The sequence below is a fragment of the Poecilia latipinna genome, unplaced genomic scaffold (genome assembly GCF_001443285.1).
Source record: "Poecilia latipinna isolate Pla-1442-1.1 unplaced genomic scaffold, P_latipinna-1.0 Scaffold127, whole genome shotgun sequence".
NCBI classification, from domain to species: domain Eukaryota; kingdom Metazoa; phylum Chordata; class Actinopteri; order Cyprinodontiformes; family Poeciliidae; genus Poecilia; species Poecilia latipinna.
Genome location: NW_015112743.1, coordinates 140487 through 157244, shown reverse-complemented (window position 1 = coordinate 157244; position 16758 = coordinate 140487). Strand labels below are relative to the sequence as shown.

Below are 16758 nucleotides of genomic sequence, written 5' to 3'. Positions count from 1 at the left end.
CCTTTCAGCTCGGGGAAGTTGATAAGACCAGCAGCACTTAGCAGAGATATCTGATGACTCTCAGGACCCCACTAACTACTGATTCTGCTGCCTGTGAGGTTTTGAAGAGGGGGGCGTTGAGTGTTTTTTCTTGTTCCTGCAACCTGTTCTAGCGTTGTGGCCACCCTGATCCAACAGAGAGGAAATGAGACAGACCTTGTCCCCCATTATTGTTTAATTGGGACATAGTAACAGTCATACTCAATGAACTGTTTTACATTTTAAACATTGTTTTTTTGTGTGTGTGTGTGGTAGGTTAGCAATGCATAGTGCATAATTGTGATGTGGAAGAAAGATTAGAAGTGGTTTTCAGTTTATTCTCAAATAAAAACAGGAAAAGAGTGGGGTGCAATTAAATCATGTACAACCAATTACCTTCAAAAGACACCTAATTAACAGTCCGCTTGTGTGTAATATGATCTCAGTATAAATCCAGCTATGCAGTGAGGGGCTCAGGTTTGTAGAGACATTTGAGTCATGAGGCTTAGAAGAATAAAACTGTGGAGAAGTTTAAAGCAGGGCACCATACCAAGCTTTGAGCAATGGCCAATCAATTGTGAAATCAAAGAAAGTGCAACTGCAAACCTACAAAGACAGTTTTTTTATTACTTTATTTAACCAGGAAATATCCATTGAGATTTAAAATTTTGTTTACAAGTTGTCCTGGGCACAATAAAATCAGCTCAGGTCAGAACATCCATAAAAAAAATTAACATACTACTAAAAACAACTAAAGGGTAAGGAAAACTAAAACAAGTCCAATGGCATGTTCAATAGAAAGACTAATTTAGATAAAATAGTTCAATTTATATGTTTGATTATTTAAAGTGTTTAGTAACTATTTTAAGCTCAGTCAATAAAATTTGTTCCTTCAAATCTAGCTGATTTTGGAGCAGACGCAGAAAATCTGCAAGAAGTTTTTCTCCAAATTGTATGAACCCTTGGCACTACTGGCAATAGGAACAGCTTTTGCAAACAAAAGTAATAAGCACTTGTATTTCATCAAACATGCAGGATGTTAGAAATTAAGGGAAAAGGCCAGGAATAGCTTTACAAATGAGGATATGTGCACTGACAAAGCAGACCATCCAATAATGAGTTGGACTTCTAAGGTTTGTGATGAATCTCAAAGCTTTCTGTGATTAAACACTGTAAGGAGGTTTTTATATGTACTGCATCTCTATAATCAAGCTGTCAATAAAGTTGCTAATTTCTTTACCTGAAAAGAGAGACAGGACTTAATTTGGAAGAAAAACCTTTTTTTTTTAACCCTAATGTGTTTTTTACCAGCTATTTCAGAGAGAATTATTAATTAATGTAGCCATCTACCTACTGAGTGTGGTTCTACACAACTCTACTCTGAACCAACTTTAAAAAATGACTCTAATTTGTTACAACTAATTTTATTAGTTTTTTATTAGAATTATTCAAATCAGAATTATAACTTGAGCAAAACTAATAAAATTAGCTGTAACAAATTTGAGTAATCCTTTTAAGGTGGTTCAAAGATAATTTTTTTCAGCGTATGTGTCGTTTTCCTTTACGACTGAACACTGGGTGGAGTTGCCATAGCAGGACGGCCCCGGACTCCAAAAAGTAATGCAACACAAACACAACACAACTCTACCATAAAGCAAAGAGAATGGTGCTCCAGGTTAAAAACAATTTGTTAATTTGTTACCTGTAGTCGAATTAAGTTACTTTATTTACATTTGCATAACATGACAACTTAAAAAATGCACTTGGATAAACTTAATTTGATAACTTGCGATGCGACCAGTTAACACAACATATTTCACTGTTGTCACTGTTGAGTTTTACCAATGGTGGGCATGACTCTTGTAATTTAAACTTTAGACTTTAAACCGGTGACTCCAATCCTTAGCCAATCAGTGACCTGCAGTCTTCTGATGTTGTGTTTTCAGCCCAACTCTGTGCGCATGTAACCTCAGTGAAGTAGTTTCCGTAAAAGGGGATTGGTACCATGTAACCGTTACTAGTGTAAAACAATTACACAAAAAGGTACTGGTGGAAAAAGGGAAATTTGGGCCTTTATCATATGTCACGGTTCCCATGGTAGTGGCTGAGTCATGCTGTGGAAATATCGCAGACGAATTTCAGATTTTTCAGATATTTATCAATAGAAAAACTGCAAAACCTTAGATAATTTCCCCTCCACTTCACAGTTTTGCAATACTTTTTGTTAGTGTATCACTTCAGCTGTAATGTGACAAAATATGAAAAAAAAAAAAGTTTAAGGGGTATGAATACTTTTATGAGGCTCTATGACTTTAAAAATTGATACCTAAATATATTACACAATCACTAATTGAAACCAGTGATGGAATCCTTTATAAAAAACTTGTGATGTTTATTTTTTATGTATTTTTTACAAAGGTAATAATGTTAACCCATCACCTGAATTTTTAAAACACACATCCAGTTCGATGGCATGATTGCAAATAGGCGAAGCTCATCTTTTGGATGTAATTATGTGCTGTGTAAGATGGTGAGAGATGTGCTGCCCTGTTATCCTGCAGCCTTAGAGGCCAGAGGAAGATTAGAGCTGTGATCTCATTCCCAGCACTTGTTTGGAGTCTGTCAGGAAGAGAAATGCCAGCATTAGAGAGGTACCGCCACACTCCTGATATGATGAAATAAGAAGAAAAGGGGAAAGGGAAAAAGATGGAGGGATGGACAGAAAGGACCATGCCCTTCTCTGAAGTGTCAGTAGCTTGTTTATTCTATTTTTCATTGTAGCTGCTGGGGCAAAGATTCCCATTTTTCCTTTATTCTTTCCCCTCCACCTCCTGACAAAAAAGCACTGCTCTCATTTTTTATAGGTCTTGCAAACTCTCATGCCCCAGTGAAAATTACATTGTGAAACGGTAGAAATTTCAGGGCCTGCCTGTGCTCTCCGCTGTCCCTCGGAGCTTTCAAACAGTCAACAGACTGTGAAGAATAAATAATAAAAAACTATTGATTATTTTGATGACTGCAAGATTCAATTAGGTATTAATTTTGCCCTCCAGTGGACCTATCAAGCAACTCAAAGGAGAGGCGGTGGGCGGTGGGAGGCGGGGGGTGGGTCCGAACGCATGCAGAGCGCGGCCAGGCTCAGACAGAGGGGAAAATGTGTTTACGGCGGCAGGCGGAGAGGCGCATCGATGTGCAGCGTCCCACATTTAAGTGCTCCGCAAATGAAGCCCTGATGAGTAGTGACATTGTTACCAGGGATATGAGTATTGACCAGTCGGCTCACGGATTTTAATGACAGCTTAAACTACTTCTATTGATTAACATTTTCATAGATTATCATGTGTCATATCAGAAAGGGCAGATTGCCGTGATGGGCACATTAAAAAGGCCCCTCTGGGCAGCAAGTCATCGACTACCCTGATTGACGCAGGGGATTGTTGATGCACGCAAAGGATGAGGAGGGGATTAAATAAGACCCTCACCCTCCTCCTTTTTCTGTGCTTATATATATACATATGCTGGTCACCTGTCCTGTGCTTAGACATATTTAGGTTGGAGCTGATTCATAAATAAGAAAGAGGGCCGTGGTTGTGCTGCGCCTCTGAGCCTGAGGTGGGGTGAACGCTGTCTGAGGAGCTTTCTAGTCAGAAGACACAAGGGGGAAGAGACAGAGGGAGGGAGAGGGAAAAGGGAGGAGGTGACATCTTCAGGGGTTTTCTTTGGAAGTTACCTCCGGCTTGAACGCGTGGTCGCAATTCAGACACAGAAAGGTTGAAGAAGCGGCTCCTGGTTGGGTGGGAAGGACATTCTGACCGCCGGGTTGTTCCATGGTGGCTTTGCTTTGAGCTTGCTGAAACCTCGTTTTTCACGTTTTCTTCTGGAGCTTGGCGAGGTAGGAAAAGTTGTTTTTTTTTGGAATGTTTTCTTGAAGTGATTCTAAAATTAAGTTTGTAATACTTTAAATGTACCCTGATTATTATTTTTTTGTTATTAATGGATCACATTGTTTTCCACTTGACCGATTGATGCTTTTTGTTCAAAAATGAACATAATTGGCTTCATGTCTTGCTTAAAGTATATACTGGTTTGTGCATCAGAGCAAGATGTCACCTTTAGTTTAACTTTATGTCCCCTGAACATGTGAAAATTGACGTAATTGATATAAATTTTAGCTCACACACTTCCAGATTAATTTATTTGTCACCTCACTGTAAATAGCTGCCATCTCTGCTTATGGCGAAGACGAGGCACATGTCAGGTAGCGGTGAGCCCTGGGAGATGAATGTATGGGCGTTTTAGGTCTGCAGGGCGCGATGGCAAAGCCACGCGATCCGTAACAGCACTTCACCAGGCAGCAGCCGACAGGATCAGCGGGGAAGCACCAGTCTCGGATAAAAGAGGGAGCCGAGGAGGGGAGGGAGCAGGAGAGAGAGGGAGAGTGATGAGTGAGCAATAGGAAGGTGAAGCTGGGGTGTAGAGAGAGAGAGAGAGAGAGTAGAGACATAGAGAAGGAGTTGCTGAGGGTGAGACACTGAAGCAATCTAACCAGGGGCTTTTTCTCTCTTTTCCCCCCCTCTCCTCCCTGTTTCCCACCTGCGCTCCCAGCTCCCATCAGGATCCGATGATTACAGGGCAGCTGAGCAAGCCGCTGCTCTCCCTGCGCAGCGACATGAGCGCGGCAGAACTCCGGGCGGACGACAAAGCGGCCACCCCAGACAGCGATTTGAACGACGAGACCCTGCTTCTGCCCTCTGAGGCCACGGACAGAGAGGGCACTCCCAGCAAGCTGTACGGTAAGTCCACTCCGCACACCTCCAGGTCCACCAATCGACCGGCTGGGCTCCGACTGAGGTCCGCTCGGAGTGGAAACACAGAGCTGCAGGAGATGGGACAGGTGCAGAGTCAGGCAGAAAACTAAGCGCATGAACGAGCAAGTTGAACTTTCTTAGTGGTTTATTGTAGAAGTGTAGAAACTCTTTTTTCTTTCTTTTACTTAATTTTTCAAGCTGAATGAGGAAGTTTGTGTTGAAATGGCTGTACCCAAAATCAAATAAATTTAATGTAGTTTTTGTTGAACGTTTTCAGTGTTTTGGTTTAGTTTTCTATAATTCCTGCCGTGGTTTATTTTTAGTAGCACCAGATCTACATAAAATCTTTTAAAAAGTTGAAATTACTAATTTGTTGTGCTTCATTAGATAGTTCCCCCTCAATAAAATACAGGAAGAGTGATAATTATAATTGAAATTTATATCAAATAGGTTATAATGTAATGCTGAGTGACATTAATATCTGTCCTATATAGATGTATTACCTTCATAATGTAACTGAGGTTTTCATTGTTATTCTAATATATAATTGTTGTTCTTGCAGATTAAAAATTTCATTAATAAATACAACATTTCTAAATGGCTACTTTGAATATCTTCTAAACAAATTAATTAATATATAATATATTTAGATATATGACTCATTTTTCATTAATCAGTCATGTGGAGTGATTTAATCACTGGACCTTGTTATGAATCAATAAACCAAATGAATGAATTAATAATCTGGAAGATTTTCTAATTAGAATTTTTAATTAAAGAAAACGTATTTGAACCTTAGGCCTATATTTTATGGTTATTTTTATTAGAAATATAACAGGACGACTGAAAATTGATGCTGACATGACGTTGCTTCCTGAGTATTTAATTAATGTGCTGCAAAGAACAAATAAATTACTTTTGAATTTATGACTTTACTGACAAATGAATGAGTTTCCCCCCTATAATTAAAAGATTCTAACCGTGTGACATTTTCTTTTATTGATGTGAGATTTTTTTGTGCGAAGCTGTTTAACCAAATATGATCCGAAGCATATATAGAGCTCTTTTTCTTATCTTTTAATATGTTTTATTGTTATTATTTGTAGCTTTATATGTTACTACATTTGTTAAGTGGATAATGACAACTTTAGGGTATATTTGTATGCAAACTTTGCCTGTTTTATTTCTCCATCAGAAGTTGTGTACATCCCTGCTGCCGTGCTGTGTGAAAGTGTATAATGTGTCATTCGGGAGTTTGGCATCCAATTATTTTTGGGGTGGTTATATTGAATTTACACTGCAGTAAACTGTGTGTTTTACTTGTTTGTCAGGATTTAATGAAAGTTGTTAAAGGGACTCACTTGCTGACTCTTTGTGTGTGTGTGGGTGTGTGTGTGTGTGTGTGTGTGTGTGTGTGTGTGTGTGTGTGTTTATGTTGCCTGGGAAGTGGCAGAAAGTATGCCAGAGATTCTTTGGATTGAGGTTGCCAAACATTTGAGACAGAAAAATAAACAAAGAATTTGGAGGCAGTAGAGCCAAATATTCCTCTGACTTGCAACTCAGAGTTAAGCTCTCTGTTAAATTTCAGGAATAACCTCGGGCTAGTCCTCTAAACAAGGACAGCACGCTGCAGGATTTGTCTCGAACGCGTTGCAATTTGGCTTAATAAGAATCAAGTCTTTTCTTTCTGCCTGTTCGATCAGCTTTTATCCGACTCCTCTAGCGTTTTTCACTTAGCTTGTTTTGGCTTCTCCTTTCATATACATTGATGCCATTAGGTGCTCAACTTTTCATTTACCCTACTCGTATTTATTTCTGCATAACTACTTGTAAAGTTTCATGCAGAAACACCTGGAGGTGTTGGGATAAAAGGAATTAAGAACTTTTCCTTGAACAGTTCACTCGGAGATGGACGCTGCTCAGTCTGCACGTTGTTAATCTGAACCACTCCCGTTTCTGCGCGCTGTGAGCGTTGTGGGACGCTTGTCCCTGCCCAGTGGCAGAGCCTTGGGCTGTGCCAGCAGCTGCTGTGGTTTGGGAGCTGCTGTCCTGATGACTTGTGAAGAATTAACGGGCAAATCGTGCCCTGTGCTGGGGGGATGCACGGAAGGAAAAGAGGGGGCATTAAAAAAGAGAAACTCTGTTTTTAAAAGCTTCGAAACTAGAAGATGCTTGATGTGATAATTTTTCAAGAGAATTTGTTTTCCCTCATGTGAAAAGATTTTTTAAAAATTAGTTTGGTTTGTCAGTGTGAACATTTTTGAAGCATGTTTTTTATTTGATGGGTCGCATTAGATGGTATGAGGCTTTTCCAAAACAAAGGTTTAAAGAAAAAACTTGTTTAAAAACAGAATGATTCTTCAGATGTACTTTAAACTTCAAATCTATAAAGACATTTTATAAAGCGTGGAATATTTTGGATAATATTATTGGTTCTGGTAGAGTTCTATATGTCAACATCTATGTTTGAAATGATGCTTAGACGATTGCACAGCACTGCTTATTTAATAACCATGAATGGCACGAATATGGAAGAAATTATTCTGCAAATTTAAACCAGACTTTACTGAGTTTCTATGGTTCTCTTCATGTGGTTTTGAGCACAATATTTACATTCTTGCAGTTTTCTGGGGCAGGGTGAAGAATTAAGAGATGACGCTATCTTCTGACTCTCCACATTGTTCGCATAAATATATTTTGCGCTCTGATAGAGTGATCCAGTTTCAGGATTGACAGACGCTCTAACCAGCTCACTGTGTTGTGTACCTTCAGAACAAAGTTCACAAATAGCTTATATCCAATTTTAAAGGTGGTCACATCTACCACACAATACCTCAACTTTAATCATTAAATAAAAAAAGTAAATATTTATTTATAATAGTTGTATGTAATTTCCATCTGTGCTAGAAGTTGTTTATTTATATCTAACATAATTAAACTTAAAAGTTAAGGTTCCATTCTTTATTTTAAATCTTATTTATTGCTGTAAAACAGCAATGAGAAAGTAGGAGGTGAGGCAGGCAGTACCGTTACCTCTCTGAAGGGGGCGTAAATGAGCGAATCCCCTTCTGCTTTTCTTCCAACCAGAAAAAAAATCAAGACAAAACCACTGGATAAAAGTAAAAAAATCAAATGCTATGCTTCCTGAGTTTAGGTGACTTTGGAATGAACAGAAAACAATTTCTACATCCAAGCTTAAAAATCTATATAAAAGTGAAAAAGTTTTCACCAAACTACTTAAATTAGTGAGTCTTCAACTGGCAATTATGTTGCATTCACCTAATTGATGATTATGCAGCTGCTTCCTATTATGGGTTGCAGCTTTAAAATCTTCCTATGAGATACACATTTAGCAGATTGTCACTTTATTAGCATTCTTTATTCCTGTTAAAGCCTAAACCAGGGCTTATTGCTGAAGATTTTATTTACCCAAGCGGTTTTTAATTTGTCAAAAATAAATAGAATTTTCTAAATAGTTAGCAAGCTGATATTTTAAAATTTATACACACCAATTCATTAAATTATAATATTACCAAAAAGCTAATTTATTTCAACAACTTTACCATGTAAGTAAAAAACAAGATTGATCTGGGTTTTTTAATTATTTTATTGTGTTTTAAGAGATGCCTCTCCAATTTACTACCAGAAATAAGCTTTAGGTGAATGGAAACATTTATAATTGAAATCTGCCAGGGATATGAATAAGTTAGGATTTTACTGCATACATTGTCTGTGTAATTATGTGAAAGATTTGCAGAAGAAGGTTCACTGGGTTTCCTTGACATTATCATTAAATCTGTGTGTGAACGCTAAAGTTTTCAGACTTTTTTTGAAGTTTTACCCAAAGTCTGATTAAAATGACCCTGCATGTATTTTCCTCTTCGAACCTACCGTAACATTTGTGTCTCACAGAGTTAATGTACACCTTTCACATTAGTATCTTAACGCTGTTCATACAGTAAGGGTTTGTGGCAGTATGAAAAGCAGAAGTCAGCTGGTAGTAAACAATCGCAGCACTCACGTTTGTCTCCAGTATATTGTCAACCTTCCACAGCCTTCACATGCTCACTGCCGTGGTGAAAGGGTCATTCTCCTCCTAAAAGCTTGCCTGTGCAAATAGTCTTCCACTTCAGGTAACGGGGGCTACGAGGCACAACAAACATCCTGCTGCCTTGTATTTATTCCAAGTAGAAGTGGACATTAGGTGGGAAAGCTGTGGTTAGTGGGGCAAGCAATTTTTTTTCCTTTTTTTTGTGAAAGGACAAGATGGTGTTGGATGCCTACAGTTTCTGTCTTCTCTTCTCAAGCAAATCTCCCCCCATCAAACATCAACAGACAAGATAATAAGACACTCAGAGCACAATTCTGTATTATATTCAGCAACCAAAGACTCATCTCTTGTCAGTTTGCATTTACTCTCCCAAGGATGTGACGCTTCTATCATCATGCTGTCAAAGAGAGCCAGGCTGGAAAGACAGGAGCACTCATTTCATACACTTACTGTCTGCATGAAATGGTCTGCACTTATACGGATTCTGCCAAAAATGATGGTACATTTTCACAAAGGTCACCTAGAGACCCCCCCCACCACCCACCATCCCCCTTCCCAAAATGAATCTTCATTGATTTCTAGTATTGGAGGTCATTCAGCTAAAAAAAAAAAATGTCCACCATGGAAGGTACAGCAACCCTAATGCAGTTTTATCTTATTTATTTCACTTTTTTTCAGCGTAATTAGACTTTATGTACAGATTGTGCTCTGGAGCGGTGAAATGTGTTTCAGTTGGGTTATTTAACACACAACTGAATCCTTTAAACATGTGTAGTAGTGCATGTTCCTGTTTCACACTCATTTTAAAAATGACTTCAGAAATTTAATCAAATGTTTTTCATTTCGTGCTGTCAGCATTACTTTTATTTGGAAGATCAAAACTTTAGTAAAAATTATTTTTATTTGTTTTGGTTGGTTGTTTTTGAAGTGCATGACCTTTGATAAACAAAACAACGTGGGTGTGATATTTTTGTGATACTTCTAGTACTAAATTTGCCTCTGTAAAAAGAACAAAAAATACTGTAAGTTTAAAACATTTACTGCTTAAGAACATGCGCTTGGTGCTATGCAGGTTGGGTTCCCAGTGTAAGAAAACTTTACGTTCACATCATTAAAAAATCACAAAGTGCTCCACAACAGAATTTCAGCAATAGAGTATAAGTAAAAACCAATAACAACAACATAGAAAACAAAAATAAACGAAAATTAGAAAACTATGAAGGCGCATCAAGTTACTTCTGTAGCATGGCTTTGAATTTGCAAATATAAAACTTTAAATAAGAAGCTATATAAAGTGCCGGAGTGGCTAAAGCTTAGAGATTAACACAGCCTGTCCCTTCCCAGCTTGCTGCTGCACACTGTTGGTCAGCTGGTTGAAAGAAGGCTCTGAAAATATTTCTATATTGTGGCAAATAAATAGAGACACAATCAGTTTCAGTTGGAACAAACACATTTCATATTTGTACAGACAAATATTAAATGATTGATTGAAAAACAACGTGTGTGTGAAACGATGGTGCTGCCTTTAGTGGGAAGATGTATGTCTGCTTTTGGTGTGAAAGAAGTTAATTTTGAAACATTTCTTGCTTTTTAAGAGATTAACTGTGTGGCCTCGTGTGTACTAAGTAGCTGGTGTGAAAGCACGCCAAAGTTTTAAAAACTTACTGTTTCAAACTAAAATTGTGTGTGTTTTTTTATCTTTTTGCATACGTCCAGTGGCTTTTTTGAGATTAGTGACGTGGCTCTATACAAGATTATAAAAGTACAGGTACCAACGTTAAATTATGTATGCAAAATTCTATTGCTTTTTCACGTCATAGGGAATGGATACCCTTTGTGGTGAATGCAATTTATACAAACACTAACAGAGAATTTATAGCTGAAGTTGGCATCAGATTTATGGTGTATGATTTGATGGTAAATTAAAGTATTTTTAAAACATCAGGACAGTTCTTGACCATCTCTGGTTGAAAATCAAATCTACCTAGCTAGATAGATTGGCTGTCTAGACCAGTCATACATATTTTGAGTGTGTGAGGATGCTGTAGTACCTGGAGAGAACCCAGTCATGTATGGGACATGCAGAAAGACCCCGGGCCAGGATTCATATGCAGTCATTTTGCTGCAAGGCAACAATGCCAATACAATACCTGCCCCACTGTGTTAGCTCATAATTAGTTCAATGTTAAACGTTAGAATTTTTATTCAAGGTTGTCATACCATGACAAGCTCATACTAGCCCATGCACAGCACATGTCTTACATAAAAGACCATCTTTCGTGTAAAAAATCTCTTTCATCTACACGTCAGACATAAAGACACACAAACGTGCGCCGCTGGAGGCATGGGTTCTTATTATTTTTGTGTAATCAGCTTAGTGAGCAGGATGCATGGTGGGAAAGGCTGCTTGCTAATGCAAAGAGCCCTGTAATGTTGTGTGGTGAGGTTAAGTAATAAAGAGGCGCAAACCCAGCGCTGAATGGGCCACGCCGAGTAAATAAGAGCGGATAAAGTAGAGCGAGAGGGGGGAACAAGTCTCTCCCCAGGAGGTGGATCTCATTATGGGGATTTCAGCTGCCTGCACACACTTGAAAACAAGCCTAATGCGTGCCTATAAAGCAGGTGTATTACATTTGCCAATGTACCCGCAGTGCCCATGGCTACACCAACACAATCACTGCGTGGTATGGAGGACAGGGAGAGAGGATGAGTACAAAGTGGACTTCTTGTTTTCATAACAAACAACAGCAAAGGTCATCTGGCTGCACGGATGCTTGCTTATGCAGAAATGACTTTGAGAAAGCACACAAAACTTCAAAATAATTGACAAGATAGTTCAACCCATTGCTTGTGTGATTACTTTTTTTTTTGTACGTCTTGAATAGAAAGAAGAACATTACAGGTTCTATAGACAGCTGGGGAGAAAGTAGATTGAATTTCCCTACGCATTTACTTTAGCTATGTACTTTCTTTAAGTTGAAGAATCATTTTGAAAAAAATAAATAAAGTAAATGTATGTGTAGCACATGCACCATAAGCAATGTCACCATGCCTTTCATGTAGAGCTAACAAAGAGGGATCCCGTCGACTGGCATGGACACGGTTGGTGTTGTTGAGATGTAATTGAAGCTGCAAGGGTCACATTTTCAGAATAGAAATTACAGTCTTGTCTTTGACTTGTGTGGCGTGAACCAGGAGATGCATCCCACAGCCCTCGTGTCCTTCACAAGCCTTTATTATTTATAACGTTCCCTCTTTGAGCAATGACCAGTACTAATGCATAACCTTCTGTCCTTCTGGCTGATTCGCTTCCTTTGAAACCAAAGATTGAGGCAGGAGAGGTGGGTGTATTGGAGGATGAGGCGGGGGTGTGGGCAGGAGAAAGTGGGGAGGGGTGGTGTTGTATAGGGCAGTGAAGATCCAGGCTATCGAGAAGTTATTATGTTTTTTCCCTTTATATCTCAGGATGTGGAATAACGCTGCAATGCTTCTTTTCTCTTGAATAGAGTTATAGGCTTCAAAGCAACACTATTTCCTGCCGTTCCACCTTCCATTATTAGCGTGCTCCTCTAGAATAATGTGACGGGATTGGTGGAAGAGGTTGGTGTGCTTTAGCCTCCACCGTTACCAACACATGAGCATACAGTCAGAGCTATTACAATGCTTTTCATAAATCAAAGTTTTTATTAATCATTTGGTACTAGAGTGATCCATTGTTGGCCATTGTTGGATCTCAATGTTAGAAGGAACAACTGAGAATGGGGAGGGAGAGGAGAGGCAAAGTGGGACATTGGTCGCTGGATAGCCTGGAGGTTCAGGCTGATGTGTTGAGCATGACATGTGGGTGTCTGGCCCCCCACCTACCCACACACGACCACAAACGTTGCGCTGCTGGCCTCACGCCCCACCGGCTACTGCTAAATGTCCTGCAGTTGACCAGACACAACTCAGCAAGCGTTTTTTTTTTTTTTCTTTTTAAACCAATATACATTTAAATTTGTATTACAAGAATAATATTGTACTTTTTATTTTCTCAGAGGTGCACAATGCTTTGAAAGCAAAGTAATTGTAATGTTGTGAAACACTAAGATAATAATGATCGCAGTTTTCCAGTCTTCACCCTTTTTTTTTTTTTTTTACTGTCACTCTCTGTAAGCTTCAGCATATTGCTCAGTATAATCAGATGTGGGGATCAAGCACAGGGAAACTACATCCAGCTGGTCAAGTATATTATTCCAATGCAAAGCAAAAATAATTGGCCTTTTAAAACAATCATTCCTTTGGTTTGTGATTTTGCACCTATTGATGTTTAAATGTTTTTCTGTATGTTTTTTAAAAATGTAAATATTACAAAAGGAATATCTAAATATAATGTATTTTATTACATTATATAAAATAAAAATATCAAAATACATAAACTATGAAGAAATAAAATATAAATTTAAACTATATTCAGTATAAATGTGTGAATTAAAATTTGATGATAAAAAAATGAAGTGTTATATAAATTGAGTATATTAATGTAAAATATTCAAATTTTAAATATAAAAACTATATAATAACTAACATAAAAATAAATATATTATAAACAAGCAAAATCTAAATGCCAACGTTTTATATATCAACATATAAATTATAAACAAAGCAAAAAAAAATTGATAACAAATAAGTCATATATGTTATGAAATTATATATATGATATAAACATATAAATATATGTAATAAAAAATAATATAAGTCCACAATATAATACAAACTATAACAAAATATGTTTATGGGGAACAGGATTACTGATAAAGTATTTAAACTATATTCAGTATAAATGTCTGAATTCAAATTTGATTATAATAAAAATAAAATGTTATATAATATAAAATATTAAAATGTTAAATATAAATACTATACAAACTAACATATAAGAGGAAACTATTACATTTCCTACTATAGGAAAAATGTTAAATAACAGCTTGTTAAAATCTCAGCATTTTTAGATGGTAAAGAACTTAACAGATGATTAAAAATAATTTATGTAAAACTTCTTGAGAGAAAAGTTAAAAACTTCAACTGTCGTGCACTTTAGGTTTGAGAAATAGTCTCAGCTGTAGTCATATGAGCTGCAGCACTGCAGACGAGGAAGAGCTGAATGACACAGAGCGAGACGGAGACCTTTTTTCATCACTTGGTGGTCGGCAGCAGAATCCTATTTACAGCAAATATCATTTAAGTAATTTAGAGGAAGGAGTGACAGTGAAGCAGGCATCTCCTAAAAGGCTTACAGCTCTCTAAAGCTAGTCTTCATCACGGCGCCCCACCTTCTCTGATGGCTGTAAAAGGATGAGGGATAATTTGGATTATTATTTACCTCTTTCATCCCTGAGCTAATCAGGTTGACATTGCTTTGGGAACGAGGCGGACGCTCTGTGGTAGATGTGCTCATGGGCAAAGTGTCCGAAGTCCCCTGTGAGGAGGAATACCTAAGCCCTCTTTTCCCCTTCTCCTCCTCCATCTCCCCCTCTCCATCATGCCATCCCTCCTTCTTGACCTTTGAATTTGGCATTGCCTCTTCCCACCTACTTGCCTCCCTCTGGTCCCTCTTGTGCTTGTGCTGCTTCCAGCTCCACTCCAACATGAAGGGAGAGACAGGTAAGAGCTGAAGCAGAGTACCCTCCTGTCCGAGAGCCTTTAGGTGTTGACCCGTGTCTATGAGGTAGAGCTGGAGTGCTTGCATGTAGATTTCCTACCGATTCATCAGAAACTTGCAGGACACTGTTTTCTTTTGCTTTGCATTCAACATCTTTAACCATCAGATATGCATATAATTCGTATCATCCTTTTTTCCCCTCTCCTGACCTTCCTCTTCCCCTTCTGTCCTCCTGAGTCTGTCCTCCACTGCTTGAGGCTTAATGATCACCTCAGAAATAGTCACAGAACTGCTGAAGTATAAAATCCTTTTTGTTCAGCGTACTCCATGGCACCACCTCCTGTGTAATTCCCTAACTCTGTAATTCCACTTTGAGCCAGAATAATGAATGAGATAGATTTTTCCTCCCCCTGTAACATCTACGCCCTTGCGCGGTGAGGAATCAGGTTTTAATGTCGAAGGCCGGTGGGAGAGCGCTGTGGCCTCCTCTCCCTCTTGGCCCTGCGTTGCACTCTTAATTAAGGAAATGACAGCTCTCCTAGCACCAGCAGTAGCGCTAATGTAGGTAATAGTGTTACAGGCAGACACTCAAAAGTCAGTCTCTGGTGATTTTCTATCCCCAGAATCACTATTGACCTATCCCAAGCAGCCTCTCCACCTCAGCCTCTAATCAGAGTATTACTTTGGTCCACAGGGAGCCATCTGACTAAGAGCACCTGGAGTTATTGGCAGCAGATTATGCTCTGTGTTATTGTTAAGGGCTTTGGTGGGGGTAATGAAACTGAGCTAAATCACAGGTGATTTGGGCTCTCTTGCATTCTACAAGGAGTTAAGTAAATCACTTTAAAGCTTGCACTTCATACTTTCTTCTGCTTGTGTGTAACAGTAGGTTGTGGTTTGCCTGGGAGACATGAATGGCAGTGAAATGGCCCGTCTCTCTCAGCTCTCTGTAATGCCAAATCATTTTTTTTCCAAGTGGTATTAGCAAAATCAATTTTTCAACATTCTGGGACAGTAGGTTGTGGCGTATTGATGGAATTAAACTTTGTGTGTGGTGCGGTTGTACTCCATCGGAGGGCATCCTTTGCGCTTCAGCAGCTCACAGATACCTGTCAAACCTAAACGGTCAGAACCAGAGTTCCCAAAACCGCAGACCGCGATCCAGAGCTGATCCCAATTCACAATTTTACACTTTTGAAGCCTCAGTGTGGGGATTTAAGTTGTCATCTTTTATTTAATGTTACAGCAAAATATTGATGCTTTGCAACTATGTCACTAAGCATGCTTTAGAATGATGACAGATGTCTGAAGTGAGGAACGGGAATATTTAACAGTGACTGTGATTGTTTGTGCCAATGGCTTCTACCTGATCAAGTCAAATTTGTCCAACACCTGGTTGGTGTTCACAGACAACAGTTGGAAATATCTATCTTAGAAATCGGCCCATATTTTCTCCTTCCTGACGTGTTTGTTGACTTGATCAAATTGACTTTGCCTGGATTTACTCTTTCATTGGATGCAACTTATGATTGTAAAAAAGATGCTTACCAGTTTTATTTGTACATGGTAGGTTACATGATGATGGGGCTTTTTCCTCCATGCTTGCGAATGATTAAACATGCACCATCTCCAAAATGCAATAGTATAAAGCATCTTACTACTCATCCTTACAAATGAAATACATGATCGTTGGCCTTCTTACCTTGTTAAAAATGTTTGGTGCCAGCCCTCAAATGCATCGAGTTCTGCCAGTCCTTACGATTTCTGCAGCTATTTATCGTTGTCTCTTTTCCTCATCAAAAAATATGAAATAAAATGGCCAGTTTTGTTTGTGCAGTCTACCGTACAGCCATTTTTGACAATTGTTACTGTGAAATCAACTAAATATCAACTGTTTGACACGCTTTACAGGAGTTACCACTTTCTGAAGAGCATGACATCATCTGCAAAGGATCAATAGTGAAAAGATCCAATGGTGAATACTGCAATGATGATTTTGACTGCAATTAAGCTACATTTTGACCACATTTTTTTTCAACATAATCTCATTTTAACTGTAGTTTTTGGAATATTTTATTTTACCAGCAAAGACAGGAAAACCTGGTTGACATAGCAGTATGAGTCACGTTGACTGGGTTTTTGTGTGAAACAGTAGAAGGAATGTTTGGGAAAGCTATATTTTAGCCTAACTGTGGGTGCAGGGGGACAATAATTTGTTAAATAAGGGGGACAGGTCCCCT

General features: G+C 38.4%; 1 protein-coding gene across 5 annotated transcripts in view; it reads left to right on the top strand.

Annotated features, from left to right (window-relative positions):
* Positions 1-16758, top strand: part of pou6f2 (POU class 6 homeobox 2) — a 101401-nt gene that overhangs the window by 3113 nt on the left and 81530 nt on the right. For 4 of the 5 annotated variants that reach the window (XM_015028517.1, XM_015028514.1, XM_015028515.1 and 1 more), the window contains one exon: positions 4624-4811. In XM_015028517.1, coding sequence (XP_014884003.1) covers positions 4640-4811 — 172 coding nt within the window. In that variant the 5' untranslated portion in view covers positions 4624-4639. Of the gene's footprint in view, positions 1-3748; positions 3911-4623; positions 4812-16758 lie in introns of those variants that run through there. The other variant, XM_015028516.1, reaches the window with a different exon arrangement.